At 32.2% G+C, this 17,015-nt stretch overlaps 2 protein-coding genes across 2 annotated transcripts; both read right to left on the reverse strand.

The window, feature by feature from the left end:
- Positions 1-2,696: 2,696 nt before the first annotated feature.
- Positions 2,697-4,470, reverse strand: LOC134705276 (peroxisomal membrane protein PEX13-like). Its single transcript, XM_063564027.1, has 2 exons — positions 4,457-4,470; positions 2,697-3,375 (listed from the first exon to the last, which is right to left on the reverse strand). Exon 2 carries the CDS (start codon positions 3,363-3,365, stop codon positions 2,922-2,924), a length of 444 nt encoding a protein of 147 aa, XP_063420097.1. The 5' UTR covers positions 3,366-3,375; positions 4,457-4,470; the 3' UTR covers positions 2,697-2,921.
- Positions 4,471-8,253: 3,783 nt separating this feature from the next.
- Positions 8,254-11,433, reverse strand: LOC134705277 (acanthoscurrin-2-like). The gene is made up of 3 exons (XM_063564028.1): positions 11,330-11,433; positions 8,843-9,438; positions 8,254-8,321 (listed from the first exon to the last, which is right to left on the reverse strand). The coding sequence occupies exon 2, from the start codon at positions 9,434-9,436 to the stop codon at positions 8,876-8,878; it is 561 nt and encodes a 186-aa protein (XP_063420098.1). The 5' UTR covers positions 9,437-9,438; positions 11,330-11,433; the 3' UTR covers positions 8,254-8,321; positions 8,843-8,875.
- Between the last annotated feature and the right edge of the window lie 5,582 nt (positions 11,434-17,015).

The raw sequence follows: 17,015 nt of genomic DNA on the forward strand, positions 1-17,015 counted from the left end.
AAAATGTTTGAAAATCAAAAACCCAATACCAACTATAAAGAGCTGCAGTTAAATGCAGATATACTTGCTTCTGACCTTACAGTCCACAAGATATTGTATCAACTAAGCAATTATCAAAAGTATATTTTAGATTTTACCGTATTAGAACCTTATGAAAACAAGGATATGTTGTATGATACCAAATAAGACGACTACAAGTTGAGTTAATACAAGAAATAGGATTCCAAACATACCGAACTCCAAGGAAAATTTCAAAAAATAAATTCCCCTAACAAATGGGAAAATCAAAAAGTTGAAACACATAAAACGAATAGAAAAAATACTGGCATGTTCCATTTGTAATCATGTAAGCCATTATATGCCATCGTATGATCTTCAACAAATATAAAAACCCATACTGAATAGTTGACTATTAAGTTCAAAGACATGAATAATGTGAAACAAAACAATTCTTAAAACAAATGGTCTAATTCATACATGTGTTATAACTGAACAATTTCCAAGTAAAAAATAGGACATGAACCAATGACAACTACTGAACTATTGGATCCTGACTTCGGACAGGCACATAAAGAATGTGGCGGGTATAATAGTTATCAAATTACTAGAATACTTTAATACGCCAGACGTGCAATTCGACTACATAAGACTCACCAGTGACGCGCAGATCAAAATATGTAGAAAGCCAAACAAGTACAAAGTTGAAGAGCATTGAGGACCAAACATTTTGAGCCAAATACGGCTAAGGTAATCTATGCCTGGGATAAGAATATCCTTGGTATTTCGAATAATTCATACTTTTGCAAACATAAGATTTATAAAAATGACCATGTTTATGACCATTCGAACCTTCCCTTGAACTAACAGCGGTGTAAGTGCACAACCTGAGAAAATCGTAGATCGTAGATCTTAGTTTTTTTAACAGTTTTTAAATTTGATTAAATGAGAATTAAAAAAAAAGTATGATGATTTCTCTAGCGTTTTATAATAAATGTTTTCATTCAATTGGTCTATTTTGCCTTTCTTTCTTATGAGATTTTTTTTTACAATAGAAGCTATCATTACTTCAGATAATAGTGTGAATTTGTATCGTAGTTCCAATATATTTGTTACTTTTCGAGAAATCATTGTTTGAGACAATATATCACACTTACTGATATCTGTTAGAAATGTTTAATGAATGTTACTGATTCGGTACCAAATATAGTTGCCTGTCAATTTTAACCGGAGCCGTTGTACTTGTATCCATTATCTGCACAGAAATAAGTATAGGATAAAATGTATAACAAAAATACCGAAATCCAATGTTGTTCGAACAGAGGAGGTCTATAAAAACAGACAAAATCAAACGTTAGACTTTATCACGTGATCCAAAGAACAAATGGGAAACAACTGTAATATTTTGTCATAGTGCATATATTTGCGGAAGAATAAAAATGTAAAATTTATTGACCCCGATATTAACAAAATGAAAACAACGCTGTCCTTTGTTACCTGATTTTGTTTTCTCTCAATTGATTTATGACTTTTGCGGTATACTACTGTTGACTTTATTTCTATGCTAGATTCAGATATTTCAGTGCTACACAAAAAACTGTACACAAAAATTTACTACAAAATGGATGATTTTTTTTCTCCATATTGTTATTTTCCCTTATTTGGACATTGAAGTTCTTCTCATTCCGAACTACGGTGTTTATATTTGCGAACGTGTACGTTATGCCCGAATCAGTATTGGCGTTTTGGAGTCAACGAGCGTAATTTATGTATTTATAGTAAATTATTAAGTCAGGAATTTCGTTACCATGAATGACTTTAAAAGTAATGAATATTAAAGTTGTTTTATTTTTTATGTGTTTAAGCTTTTGATTAATGTGACTCTCCTATGCAAAGAGCCTGTAGTTTAGTGATATCGACTCATGTCATAAGAAAAAACCAAAGACAACAATTTATTAATTCAATGCGTCAGAAGAACTTTTCTTGGTTGACCTTCAACTTGAAGGCAAAAATCCAAATATTTGAAAGCCAATGATTAATTGTAAAAATAAACAGTTTAAGAGCTATATGATCAACAATGACCTAAAATTATAAATTCAGAAACAGAAAACCAACGAACAAACATTTGCTATAACGATAAACCAAAACCTTTTGACAGACAGAAACCTACGACAAACACCGAATAACAGGCTCCTGAAATAAGACAGACACCTCAAGAATAAAGCTGTATTATTACATGTCAGAACTCTAAATACGTTTGTCTTTCTAGACATGATGCTTTTTAAAAAAAATAATAAACAATAAAAAGAAAGGAGAAAGGTACCAAAAGGGACAATAAATCTCACAAGTCAAAATTTAACGTAATAAAAAACAGACCAAAAGACAACAGTATACAAAACACAACAGAAAACTCAACACTGAGCAACACGAACCTTACCTAAAACCGTCGATAATCTCAGGTGACCTGTCATGTTGAAAATATAAAAACAAATCCAGAGATAAATGTAACTCGGTAGGTCTCGTTTGAGAAAAGAAGGACGGTATTAGGGTTTGCAACCTTCGGAACATATCTGTCATTATTTGTAAAACGTCTTCGCATGAGAGCAGATGCTACTTCAACAGACTTTTTTTTTTCTAGCATGACAAACGAACAAAGTTTAACAACTGTCCATACAAATAAATACTTATTTTTGTAGTATTTTAATAAAAATATGAAAATTAATACATCTGTTATATGTCTTTTTACATCATCTGAACATGTTCAAGAAATATCGACATACAATTATAGGCCAATACAATTTCATGAAACCTGATTGTAACTTTAACTTTCTTATCTTCTGCAGAGAAAACTATGTCGTTTCTTGTCTATATAATTCCAGTTATTTGAGTTATATTAAGTTTTTTTAAAGGCATGGTATGTTTCATCATCCTGTATATGTTTTCCCATATCCCCTATATATTTTGGTGGATCTGTGAAAGTTTAATCCTTTAATACTTTTTGAACCACCATAACCATAGACGTTCCCGCCGAAAAGTTTACCATAACCAGCTCCATATTTCCTATTAGGCATTCCAACACCATAAGATCTACTATTGAAGCCACCTCCGTATCTTGGAGCAAATCCAACTGGGGTAGCAAATCCTTTTCCAATATATTTGTTACCGTATCCTGTTAATGATGATGTACGATATGCGGGATTAGAATAAGATTGCGAACCTCTATAGTGTGTGAGGAGGTTTATGGCCCTACGGACTGGGTACTTTCTAGTCATACTCCTATTGATACCATAACCTTCTCCATAACAAAAGTTGAAAAGAATGGCGATATGCAGGAAAAGAACGATCCGCGTCATGATGTCCGGGTGCATGTTTCGGTATCTAAAACGATTTAAAAAAGAATATATTACATTTGATAATAATATTCGATATATGCTTATGATCATTTAGATATTAATTTAGTACAAAATTGTATCATTAGATAAAAATCCAAGTTTCAACATACTAGTTGAAATGATTTAAAAGGTGCCATTGTCAAATTATATACTAAGTATTGAAACTACTCAATGGCAACTTTGCATTAGAAAGAATACGAATCCTTATCAAGATTTATGCAGCCTTGATTCGCAGTATCATAAGACATATATGTATATCAACGTAAATTACAGATAGTTATCTATTGTTCTGTGATTACCTAAAGGTAATTGTCAAGCTTTTTCAAAACGAAGATTCTATTCACAGCTCGACAGATTTATAATTTTATTTCATGGAAAATGAGCAGTATGATCAACATTAAAAAGAAGATGCGGTATGAATGTCAATGAGACATCTTTTAACAAAAAACCAAATGACACAGACATTAACAATTATAACAATTATAGGTCGCACAATGAATGTGACGGAGTAAAAAATGTTAGAGGGCAAAGAACTCTCCTTCTAAACTTGGATAGTGGTGTAACAGTACTAAATAAGGACCAGCTATCAAAATCAGTTGAAAAAGGCTGAAAGCATTAGATGGATACAAATAGAAATACATCTAAAAAAAAACACAAAGTATAAGTTTCAGAGTACTCGCACTTACTAACAGCTAGTTCGAAGCCAATAACAACCAATAAATGCTTCGACTAATTGTGAAATTTTGTTATGCTAGGAGTAGGAATGTGTATAAATATTTATATACCATTTCTAACATTATATTTAGCAGTGTACATTTGATCATGTTTTGTATGCATCATTTACTAATTTTAAAATGAATTCTGACCTATGAATTATTCTCAATACAAACTGTATCAAACCACAAATTAAATAAAATATTGGATTACAAATATAGAAATTCAAATGCAGCTCATTAAAAGTGAGCACTTAAGATAACTTGATCATCTATAGTTATTAGTTATTAGCTGTCGCTTTTATGTACACGCCACAATTCCATTTTTCAAATAAAATCCAAACACTCACCTACCTGAAAATATCAAATCGATCAGATTTATTTGTGAATGAAAGATTTATTCAGTTGTATTTATATACAATATTCGAACATGTTGATCGTGATCTGTGTATTCATGAATCATATAAAATAACTCAAAACAGTTTATGTTGTTTACTTCTAAGTAGAAAATATAATGCGCTCTCATACAAAAGACTAAATGTGGTTAGCTTCGTCATTTATTTACTATACATTTGAACAGATCGTTTCTAAAGACTTCCTTTCTTAATGAATAATATTATTTACTTCCACCTTCGATTCTTGCGATGAATGTTCCAATGTTCAATTTGGGACTGAGTGGTTTTAGTCTTTAGTTGGATATTCGGTATATATTTCCTCAGATAGAATTATCTTTTGCTGTACCAAAATGTTTTTTTTTCAAAAATGTAATACTTTTTTTAAGATGCAAATTTTGCATTAGTTTATTCGTTGAAATCCCTTTAAAAAAAAAAATAACATTAATCAATGGGATTAGAAGTTTAAAACACATTTTCAGAACATAAAAAGAAAAAAATGTTAACACTTGTTTTTATGCAACAAGTAAGATAAAATATTCTTTACATTTGATTATAGACTGTTTACTGTTTGAGTTATCTCCCCTTAAATGACTAATTGATGCTTTTTAAAACAGTGTAAATGATGCAATTAACCATTTATTTTTCCTTTTTCAATTTAACAGTCTCATACAATAATTTTCAATCTGCGTCAATATTTTATCAGTTTTCAAATAATGGTTGTTATTTAGGTTATAGGAGGGTCCTGATCCCGAAATCCTTGACATAAAAACACGAAATCCCTAGGTCCCAAATTTAAATAAATTTAAATTCTGACATCCCGAAATTTGAAAAAAGAATTCCCGCATCCCGAAATTCCGAGCTTAAAAACACCCGATCCCGGAGTCCCGATAAAGATCATATCCCCTCTCTAATAAGGGAATAACGTACAGCAGGAACAAATATATATCACATTTAGGTGTGAAAATGGGATAACCTGTGTGTTGATTGGAAAATCTTCAAAAAGGTTTTTAATATAATGATTCAAATAAAAACCAGGAATTGCAAAGACATATCTCATTATACAGTAGATATTTGACACGCAGGGTTTTCAATGGATCAATAATCTCCAGTTCGACATTAAAAATATCGAACTTTTAATGCATTCAATCGTTTTAAATGAGTGCTAAAGCAGTTTTGTTGCGCTTACTTATGCCACGGTAACCCCATTTTCTATCATAGTCTTTATCAAAGTCAATTGTCTGTTTGTATTTCAGCAAGAGGTTTGATATTGGACACTCCCGCCTCTTTCTATGCACAGGCAACGTTATTCACTTCATTGAGATCTTGAATTAGTAAGTCAACATTTACAAAAAGATGGATTCATAGTCGTTTATTTTACGATCGAAGTTAATTCTCTTTTTTAAAATAATTTAAGATAGTGGAATATGAAGCGACTTTTGTTTGATGCATATTTTAGATGAATAAACAATTTTATTATGATAGTCTTGTATAAGGCTGAAAACTTGAGACCTGCTCTTCATTACAACATATTTGTCGGTTTTTATTGCATTGATATTAAAAACAAACATTCGAGGGACGAATGTTACATCTCTGCTGGCCGACTTTTTTTTGTATTCATATCAAGCAAAATTCAAACAAAACCACCCCACAAACAAGAATGAATTCATCGGAAAATTACTGAAATTTAAGCTACCATGTTTTCACTACAAATTGGTTGAACGATATAATGTGTCTATTTTTATATTCACGATAGATATTTTTAGAGAGTCTCCTCTTTTATTCGATTATGGAATTATCGAAGTTATTAACGGATATCACTAATGTCACCAGTGAGGCAAAAACAACGGTATCACTTCGTAGCAGCTGCTCTGGCTTTAGATCAGTTCGCACTGTCGAACTTTAATTTTATCTTACGTTTTGGGGCTATAATATTTACACACGTTTCATGTACTGATGGATTTTGCAGCTGGCGTTGTCTTTTGTTTAGAAAACAGCTATATGCATATACCTATTCGTGAGCTTGCAAATGGAAAAGGAACAGCTAATCGGTAATTAGCACCTCAATGCATATCATTTGGTGTAGGGTTCGTGTAGCCAAAATTTGAGTTATATGTGTATTGCTTTGTTTACAACTTCGTCTCTCTTTTTTCGCTATGGTGTTGTCTGTTATCGATTTGTGATTTGTTATTGCATCGTCCATATCTTCTCCAAATGCGAAAGATGCGAACATAGTCCTATGGTTTGTATTTGTATTTATATTATCATAATATTTGTAATGTGTCTGGAATCGTTTTCCATAATTAGTTAAATAGTAGGAAAGGCTTATCTTGTAAAAACGCACTGGTCATAAATAGCAGGAGATGCTTATCTTGTAAAAACGCGCTGGTTTTCTGGTTTTGGTTTCTGTATTCAAAATTTACAAATTTGAGCATAATTTAACATTTTTTGTCTCATGTCCATCTTCTGAAACAGTCATCCGTCAAACAGAATCTCTCAATTATTCAACCAAACCATATAATTGTATGAACGAAAAGTAAGTTCACAAAAATACTGAATTCCGAGGAATATTTAAAATGGAAAGTCCCTAATAAAATGGCAAAAGCATAAGCTCAATCACATCAAACGAATGGATTACAACTGTCATATTCCTAAATAAGAACAGGCATTTTACAAAGTAGAAAATGGGGGATTGAACCTTGTTTTATAGCTAGCTTAACATCTCACTTGCATGACAGTCGCATAAAATTCCATTATATTGGCATTAATAAGAGGGTAGTCATTGAGAAATATATGTATACAGGTATGATTAGACAATTCGCTTGAAGTCTATTTTAAGACTTTTCCACCACGGTTAATTCAGGTTTGCTAAATAGACAATTCGCTTGCAGTCAATTCAGTATTGATCAATTGTTGTTCAGACAATTCATTAAGATGCTGATACATTACGTGTATGTACAGATAAATAGCAACTTCTGAACAGTTTGAACAATAATTGAACAGATTTTGATTGACTGCAATGGAACTGTCTGAACAGTACTGATATAAACGTAGTGGATTCGTTTAACAATTGTCTGGACGACTAAAAATACCATAATTATTTATTGTTCTGGCTTGTAACAGCTGTTCAGACCAAAATAGATATAGGAAGATGTGGTGTGAGTGCCAATGAGAAAATGACCGTTTTAGATCACAATTCGTTTAGTAGTATAACTTCAATTAAGGCACATAATGTGATCTTCCTTTGTCGGTTATAATCTGTATTTTGACGATTATATTCTGCTACTATGTTCTTCAAAGTACATTTACAATATAATCTTGACCAATCTCGAATCAGCCTTATTGAGTGAGTTTTTGTAACGTTTCAAATGTCAAACTCCGACATTGAGCTGAGAAACAGCAATTTAATGTCTGGTCCTTTATGTTTGGTTTATCAAGTGCGATTAGTAACAACGTGTCTTGAAACAGAACACAATAAATGTGTATTCTTAATCTATTCCATGCTAACTTAAAGTTAAATCAGATTTGTATGATAACAAATATATTTTCCTAACTGGTGTATCACGTATTGGCGTAGTTGTTGCAATTGCCACCATACATGCCATCCCTAATTATGTACAATAATCCTAACCCCTTAAAGTAAGCTTAGAGTATTACACAAAAATCTTGGTTTTCAACAAAAAGATTTGTATTAAAACAAGGATGAAAGACAGACAAGAGAAAAATAATAAAATGATAAAATAAAACAAAATGCAAGCATTGTTTTCATATGGACTTTACAATTTTATTGTAAATTCTTCTTTTCGTCCAGATTTCTTTAGTCGCATCTGAAAGTAAACAATTGAAGATGTATTAGATATAATAGTTTCAGTTACTGACTAACATTCCTTATTAAATTTAAAAAAAATACAATAAAATAATGAATCACTATGTTTGTGTGAATATCATTTAGGAATAAATTGCCTGTATATATATGCAAAACAATTTTACAAAATTGCTTATAGATTGTGTTTTTTTCTCGAATCCAATAAACCATTCTTTATAATTTTACAGCAATATTTTCTGCAGTCTCCAAAGATCATAAAAATTTCGAAAAATTATTTAAACTGAGTGCTGCTTCATAAAAAAGGAACAATCGCCATCGTTAACTTCTAAACAAGCATTCCCTGCCGTATTCTATTTATTAGACGAACAGAACAACGGAGCACGACATATCTTTTTTAATTATGTATCGTATAGTTAGAACATTGTTATTTAATTTATATAAAGCGGAAAAGTAACTGTGAGATGTTCAATTAAGTAATTGATCTAAAACACTCTAAAATTATTTACATTAGACAATGTTTACCTCTAATTAAATCAGTTTATAGGAGCAGTTTTACTATTTTCCATAACTTGAGTATCCTTTTCCGCCATATCCACCTCCTCGTCCTCCGCCATACACTCCACGTCCTCCACCATAACCTCCGCCGCCAACTCCACTTCTTCGGCCTCCGCCGTATCCTCCGCCGCCGTATCCACCACCGTGTCCTCCACCATAACCTCCGCCGCCATATCCACCACGACCACCACCGTATCCACCTCCTCGACGTCCACCACCACCATAACCTCCGCCGTAACCTCCTCCGTATCCTTTTCCACCATAACTGCTTCCATAACCTCCTCCTCCGTATGATCCACTACTACGACCAATACCTCTACCCAAACCGGCGAGCAGACCTCCTAATCCTCCGCTTGATCGGCCACCGCCATATCCTCCGCCACGACCGCCACCATAACCTCCACCACCATATCCTCCGCCATGACCGCCACCATAACCCCCACCGCCATATCCTCTGCCACGGCCGCCACCATAACCGCCGCCGCCTCCATAAGAACTATATCCAGCAGAATATACGACCACTAACAAGGACAGAACTAATACAACTTGAAGAGGCTTCATTGCTGCAAAATTAACAATGCAAATAAATTATTCGGCTATTTTTCATGTGAATTTCTTAGGATAATGAAATACTAGTAAGGCTTAAAGATTTCGGTAGATCTATCAATCAATTTAGTTGTAATATTTTTTTTATTTTTTTTTAAATCCCACAGGATTTTTTTTTTACTTACAGTGGATTCCATTGAGTGTGTAGCGATAGGTAATATCTTCTGTTAGCTTGCTTGTTAGCTGAACCGTGAAGTCATTATTAGGTCAGGTAAGCAAGCTAACCAAAGATATTACCTTTGGCTACACACTCAATGGAATCCGCTGTAACAGTTTCCCATACCCTTTTCAAAGGAAATCAACTTAACAAGTCCAAGTCGGCATCCAATTATAATCCGATGGACACTTTTCGATATCTATAATTGTTTTTATCGGTAATTGATCTTCAAAGCTTAAAAAAAGATATAAATAGTAAATCCATTTCTTAATTATGCATGCCAAACTGTATTTAAGTATGAGAATTTGGTCTGTAAATGGGCAACAGATCAAAATATGACTTTTTCAACTATTCAGTTACCTTTTAAGGTTCGCTTAACATATGTTGTTTACATGTGGTAAGAAATGTCATATTTCACTATGATTTGTTTTGTAATCTTATTGACAGTCGGTCACATTTATAACTGAATGAATAAAAATGATGTATTAAAAGAATAAATAAATCCTTTTTTCTTGGTCTGTAAAGAAATTAGCTTGTTCGTGAACACTGCTTTGCTTGAAATTACTTTTGGCTTATTTTAGATTCATCAAGATCTAGCTTATCACTGTCTTCATTTTTTTTTTTTTACATCAAACAAATATCTGAACCTTCTTTTCATGTTTCTATTCTGAAGCGGAAAGATTTTTTTCTGTTTTTCTAAATGTTTCATGCTTCGATTTCAAAATATATGCAAAATAGGTAATGATATATGTGCTCCCTATTTAATTTTCATTGTGAGACCCTACTCGATTCCCTATATATCTTTTCAGTTATCCATACTTAAATTTAAATAAATACTGTACCGATATTGAAAAAATAGCATGCAATATTGAATATTGCAGTGCTGTATTTGTCTTTTTCCTAAGACTCTTGTTTTTTTTCAAATTTTAATTTTTGTTCTACCTCAGGAATACAATCAATCATTCTGTAAATTCAGAAATTATTGCGATATTTTTTATCAATGCGAACAATGCGACTTGGTGAGTATCGCAATAATAATTATCGCAATAATAAGTATCGCAATTATAAGTATCGCAATAATAAGTATCGCATTCTTATATATAATACCTTAATTTATATGCAGATTTTGATGAAATTGCAATTATTAATCTCGCATTATTGACCATTTTTCAAAAATCCCAATACTAAAATTACGCAGTAATATTTTGATTTACAGAAATGATTTGTTGGTTGTTATTTTCCTTCAAAGAAAATTGTATGACCCTTACATACATTGGGAATCAGCCCGAAAACACTTAGAAAAAATAAAAGAAGAAGGGCAACACATATAAATTGTTTCCATTGTTTTGAAGTAAGATAACCCCAAAAGTAAAATTGGCTGCATTTGTGTACAGAAAATGCGTAAGAAAATATAGACAGATTAGAAAAATTGAAAAGACGGTTTGAAATTCAAAGACCACTGTACGCAAAACATTGTTTTAAACGAATAATAATCCCATTAGGGGAAGTTATTATAAAAAAATCCCTCTTCCTAATATTTCGTATAGTTTGTTTTTTGTCATTCGAGAGAAAAAAAAATGTTTTATATACCCTGCATGGTATTTATTGCACTAAATATCATCAAAACACTTGGTTATGTTGTTAAAAATAAAAAATAAATACTTAAGCCATAAAGGTTGTTGATTACTTACCTAGGTGATTTATGTCCGGAGATATAGCAAGGTTCAGAAACCAAAACACTTATATATACCCGCTAGGAATGTCACATGTCAGATTTTCACACTTTGAAAAAGACGTGTACTTGTTCCTGGTGGTGACAAATTAAGCCTTTACCAGACCATCAATATGTGTGTCTTGTTTTGCAAACATTATATATAAGTACATTTAGCCTTAGTCGTAGATTTTTAATAGGGTTTTACAGTTTCAGTTCAGACTTTTTAAACGCACATACTTGTAGTTATACTTGTGAAATATGTTCATCACTTCTCATATTCCATTGTTTTTTTTTTATATACATCAGTGTTTACTAACTTCTTCCATTATGGAGTAACGATTCTAGAAGGGAAGGGAAAAGGGGGGGGGTACAGGTTTTTTTTCTGAGTTAGAATTTTTTTCGCGAACATATTTATATAATTATCTACATGTATTTATTTTTTCGACACTATCAATCAAATTATCTTTTTCAGAATTTAACACTATAAGGTATGGGGAAAATCTGAATTCAGAATATTTTGTTTGTCATCTTCTTGACCAGAATATTTTCCCCATCAAATCGGGGATCAGCATATTTTGTTAAGAAAATACACACACACCTTTTTTTGAGTGAAATGTGGTCGTTCCCTTACATTGTATAGTATTTATTCAAGACCTTCTTGGTTAAGGTAAAAATTTAGTCGGAAGGAAGATCATAGTAATCTTTGAAATGATCAATTCAATAACTCTTTGATTTGTCATATTTTGGAAATAGATAATATTGTTAACTAGTAGTTGTAGTATGATGGTGTGGATGGATGGCTTGATTTCTGATTCTAAAACTTTTTAGTTCGTCCATTTTTCTCTATTCTGTAAACCCCATTCAAACTCTATCTTTTGCAGATGTCATTCAGTGCAGGTTTATCACGCTGACCAACCCAAAAAGAGGAAGACATGGTAGTTGTATACTTGAGTTAACGTTATACTGTATGAATGATGTAGATGCGAGACAGAAAACCAACAACTGAATTCAATAAAATAAAGATATAGAGTTTAACGCAGTCTCCAACAATAGACAAGTGTTTTTCCTTACTTACAGTTCGACTGAGAACAACAGATATCTGTGACTAAAGGCATTCAATTCAAAGGAAAATGACTAAACTAAACGTAAAGAGAAATATGATACGTAAAAATAATCCCAAATATTAGCAGAGATCAAGATATGATATCTATTAATAGACAAGTATCTGGTTTTTTCAAACCAAAATTTTAAAACGTGCAAACGCTTTTTATCAACTAAGCGATCGACAATACTAGAAGAGTAAAGCACATCACCCTGTAAACTGCAATTACTTGCTGTAACTTATCCGGATCAGCAAGTCGATGTCCAGCATAATGCAGGTTTCATTTTCTTATCATATTGATATTTTAAATCGTTCTGGAAATGCATGTATGACTTGCGTCTCAATTTTTTGGTTTTGGATTAATAAGATGTCACTTTGTTTCAGTGGGTGTTTTGATATGTCATATCAATGTATACAATGTATAAATATATATATATAGATGTTGTTGTATCCTGTTTAATTTAACGAAATGAAAATGTAGATAAGCAACTGGGTTTAAATAATAACCGAATTTAACTTCATGGAAAGAGACATAGGCAAAAGAAATGAAACACAAAACAGTTTAAAGTACGTCTCTATCCTTGCAATCATTGTTTACTAAAACTAACTAAATCTATCCCTAAATTTGGTCTCTTGTCGTCCGTGACAATGCTTGACGCAATACGTCATGGTAGATGCACGCACATATCCAAATATGTCGAATAAATCAATAACATTTATATACATTTGTAAAAGATTAGGAATAACTTGCAGCTACATAATATGTATGATATCTCAATTATATCGTCTTCCCTGTGATAAATCAAACCAAATATAACTTCCTTGGGAAATAGTGTTTTCGCCACCTTACTTGTCATTTTTTAATAAAACTGAGGTTCGCAATTGCTCTTTCCGACAACGTCCATGTTGATTTACGGAAATTCAAAGTGTACCTACGCCTGAATACGTACAATTCAAGATGTTTATTATCAGACAAATATGCAACTTTTTCAATGAAAAAATGTAGATGGCTTCTACTTTATCGGTTTTCATGATAGGAAGCTACCAATTGATTTTTATGGGAGCTAGAATCACTGGGGTAGAGCTGATGACCGTAACTGCATTCACGGTCATCTCAAGATGTCGGATAAATAATTAGGTCAGTTTCTGTATTGTCTGTTAAAGTGTTTCTGTCATTTTCTTTACATAGCATACATTGATACGATGTAAATCTATAAAATATTCACACGATAATCACAAATTACTACCAAGAAATGTGCATGAAACGGGAAATTCTATTTGAAGAAGTCGCTAAGATGACCGTAAATCATCCTTAAAATATTTTCAGGATGACCGTAACATATAACAAGGATGACCGTGATTGGTAAAAAGATGTCCGTAATTTGTAAAGGATGACCCGAATATGTTAAGACTGACTGTCATTTATAAAGGATGGCCGTAACTTTTGAAGGATGACCGTCAATTCTAAGGGATATCCGTATTTGTATTCATAGCTTTTTGTTGAGTTTGTCTTAATAGGGGATGGTTTAGCGGATTTATGTATATATGTTTCATAAATTTCTTTCTGATATAAAAAAAGATAGTTATATATAAATACGAATATTTCTTAGATTTGATGGTCATCCTTTTAAAGTTACGGTCATCATTAACAAATTACGGTCACCCTTGTTATATCGCTGTGTCAGTTACGCTCATCTCGATTGTGATTTTCGGTCATCTGAGCGATTTTTTCAAATCGAAATTCCTGTTTCATGCACATTTCTAGGTAGTAATTAGTGATTTCCGTTTGAATCTTATGTAAATTTACATCGTATCAATGTATGATTTGTAAAGAAAATGACATAAAAACACTATAACAGACAATACAGATACTGACCTAATTTTTCATCTCACATCTTGGAATGACCGTAAATGCAGTTACGGTCATCGGCTTTACCCCAGCGAGAATGAAATTTCAAAAAAAGACAGGACCGGAGTTTGAGTAATAAAAAGGCAGCCCAATAAAAATCAAATGGTAGCTCCCTTACCAATGACATGACTCATCACGTATAATCTCCTTTTACTCGTTTTTGCTTGTGTAAAGTGAGTGTAATAGAATAGATAATGGAAACAGGAAATGTGTCAAAGAGACAACAATCAAAACAAAGAGCAGAAAAAGGTCTAAATATCACCAAAGGGTCTACAAATCATCCCACACACCCAGAAGCGGGCTTCAGCTGCCCCCATTCCAACAGTACTAGTGTACACCATTTCAGTGAAATAGACGCCACACTATCCCCGAAACATTTTAATGCAACAAAATTAAAAACAAAATCACACACGAGAAACAAAAGATAGAGGTTCCTGACTTTGGCGTGTCTGTGCAAAAATGAGTAGAGATTGAACATGTTGTGTGAGATCTCAACCCGCCCTTTACTTTAGGCCAATTTGGAGAAAACAGACACAGAAAAAAGCACGGCAAAAATTCAGTCCAAAAGAAGTCCGAGTCCAATGTAGGTAATATAATGACAACGAGTAAGTGAGCATAAATTAACAAAGGACTATACTAACAGTTGTTGGCAAATGAAATAAACTAATAGTGTGCTAACATTAGTGGATTTTCCCAATACTTGTCGATTTCTTGTCTCTTACAGATTTTACCGGAGTACACGAATCAGCATTTGAATCTTTGAATAAACAAATATTATACATGTACCCTTGCATTGACTGTAATACATTCTGGGATACATTTAATTCAAAATTTGTTATACAGAGCTGTAATTGTGTCCTAGTCTATAAAACAGTTACTAAGACAGTAATATGAATACATCTTGAAAATTTATCCTATAGGTACGAATTTCTGTAATGATTATGTGTTATTACTACCGAAATTTTTGTTTTTATCAGGAAATAAGTGATTTAAATTGAAATAGTAAATCAAATTTTCTTTAATTTCAGGAAACTGAATTTCTGGCATCTCTTAAGAATATATCTATTAATAATAATGATTTATGTCATTATGAAATATTCTTAAGAGGATATAATAAATTAAGAAATCTATATCATTATAGGTTTACAAATCTAATTCAAAAGTTATATGGAATGGTATTGATGATAGAATATAAAATTATTATAAAATGATAAAAAAACATGCAGCCTAATTTCTGATATAGGTGTAATAGAAGTTACTATGTTGATATAGACGATTTCTTGATTAATCAAAGCACTGACGTACTGCAAAACTAGGAAGACCCAAAATACATTACTCAAATTCCCCGTAAATTCAATGAAGACAATTATGAAGTCTGCTAATTGATATTTTATCGTATGTTTTTATATGTTGTGATGTTATGCTATTGTTTTAGAAAAAGGGAGAAGGTTTGGGCCCATTAAAACGTTTAATCCCGCTGCAAATGTTTGCACCTGTCTTAAGTCAGGAATCTGATGTACAGTAGTTGTCGTTTGTTTATGTAATATATACGTGTTTCTCGTTTCTCGTTTTGTTTATATAGATTAGACCGTTGGTTTTCCCGTTTGAATGGTTTTACACTAGTAATTTTGGGGCCCTTTATAGCTTGTTGTTCGGTGTGAGCCAAGGCTCCGTGTTGAAGGCCGTACTTTAACCTATAATGGTTTAATTTTTAAATTGTTATTTGGATGGAGAGTTGTCTCATTGGCACTCACACCACATCTTCCTATATCTAATTGAATTTTTTCTGAAGCCCAGTATTAGATATTTTTATTACATTTAGGACGATTACAAAATTGTGCAGCCAGTCAAGGTCGTTAAAAACTTCCATTTGTTGTGAATTAAATGTCGTATGAACATTGCAAAAAAGTTTATTCTAACCTAGTTTAATATTAAATTCTGCATAAGTGAAAAAAAATATTTTACAACATCAAAATAATTTTGTTGTTAGAACATGTTTTGCATGATTACACACTTAAATCTTCGACAACTGAAATACTCCTGACCACCTTCCCAGGTTAAAGTTCGCCCGCGAGTATAGACAGGTTTCAAATTCTTTCGACAGAGACCTATGTAACAGTATATAGATCTGGTTCAAACTTGAAGAAAAAAATAAAAATAAATTATTTACACGAAATAGTGCCAAAAATATTTAGGAGTGGTGAATTGTTTTTTGAATGTTCAACAATGTCTAATGTTCTCCTTAGAAGAGTGGCAAAAGATACCATGTACGTACATTGAAAATCATAAATACTAGATAAACTGACAACGCCATTCCAAAATGCGAAAAACACCAAATCCATAAAAAAATTATATAAGTCTACAAAATACAACATAGAAAACTAAGCAAACAAGAATTCCACCAAAAAAGTGGTCTGGAAGGGTCAGCAGAGTCCTGATCCACTACTGGCTGGATTTTTAAAATTTAATGTTTGAGATCAAAACGCCTTTTTTGTGATGTTGTTATAAAATAGTACGTTTCTATGTATAAAAAGTAAAATCACAAAAACAAACTAAACTCCGAGGAAATTTCAAAACGGAAAGTTTCTCATAAAATGGCAAAATCAAAAGCTCATATACACAAAAAACGAATGGAAAACATCTGTCATATTA

The sequence above is a fragment of the Mytilus trossulus genome, chromosome 2 (genome assembly GCF_036588685.1).
Source record: "Mytilus trossulus isolate FHL-02 chromosome 2, PNRI_Mtr1.1.1.hap1, whole genome shotgun sequence".
In the NCBI taxonomy this organism is placed as follows: Eukaryota; Metazoa; Mollusca; class Bivalvia; order Mytilida; family Mytilidae; genus Mytilus; species Mytilus trossulus.

Bases quoted from the DNA above. Each gene is read 5' to 3' on its own strand.
- LOC134705276 (XM_063564027.1), bottom strand. From the start codon at position 3,365: ATGCACCCGGACATCATGACGCGGATCGTTCTTTTCCTGCATATCGCC.
- LOC134705277 (XM_063564028.1), bottom strand. From the start codon at position 9,436: ATGAAGCCTCTTCAAGTTGTATTAGTTCTGTCCTTGTTAGTGGTCGTA.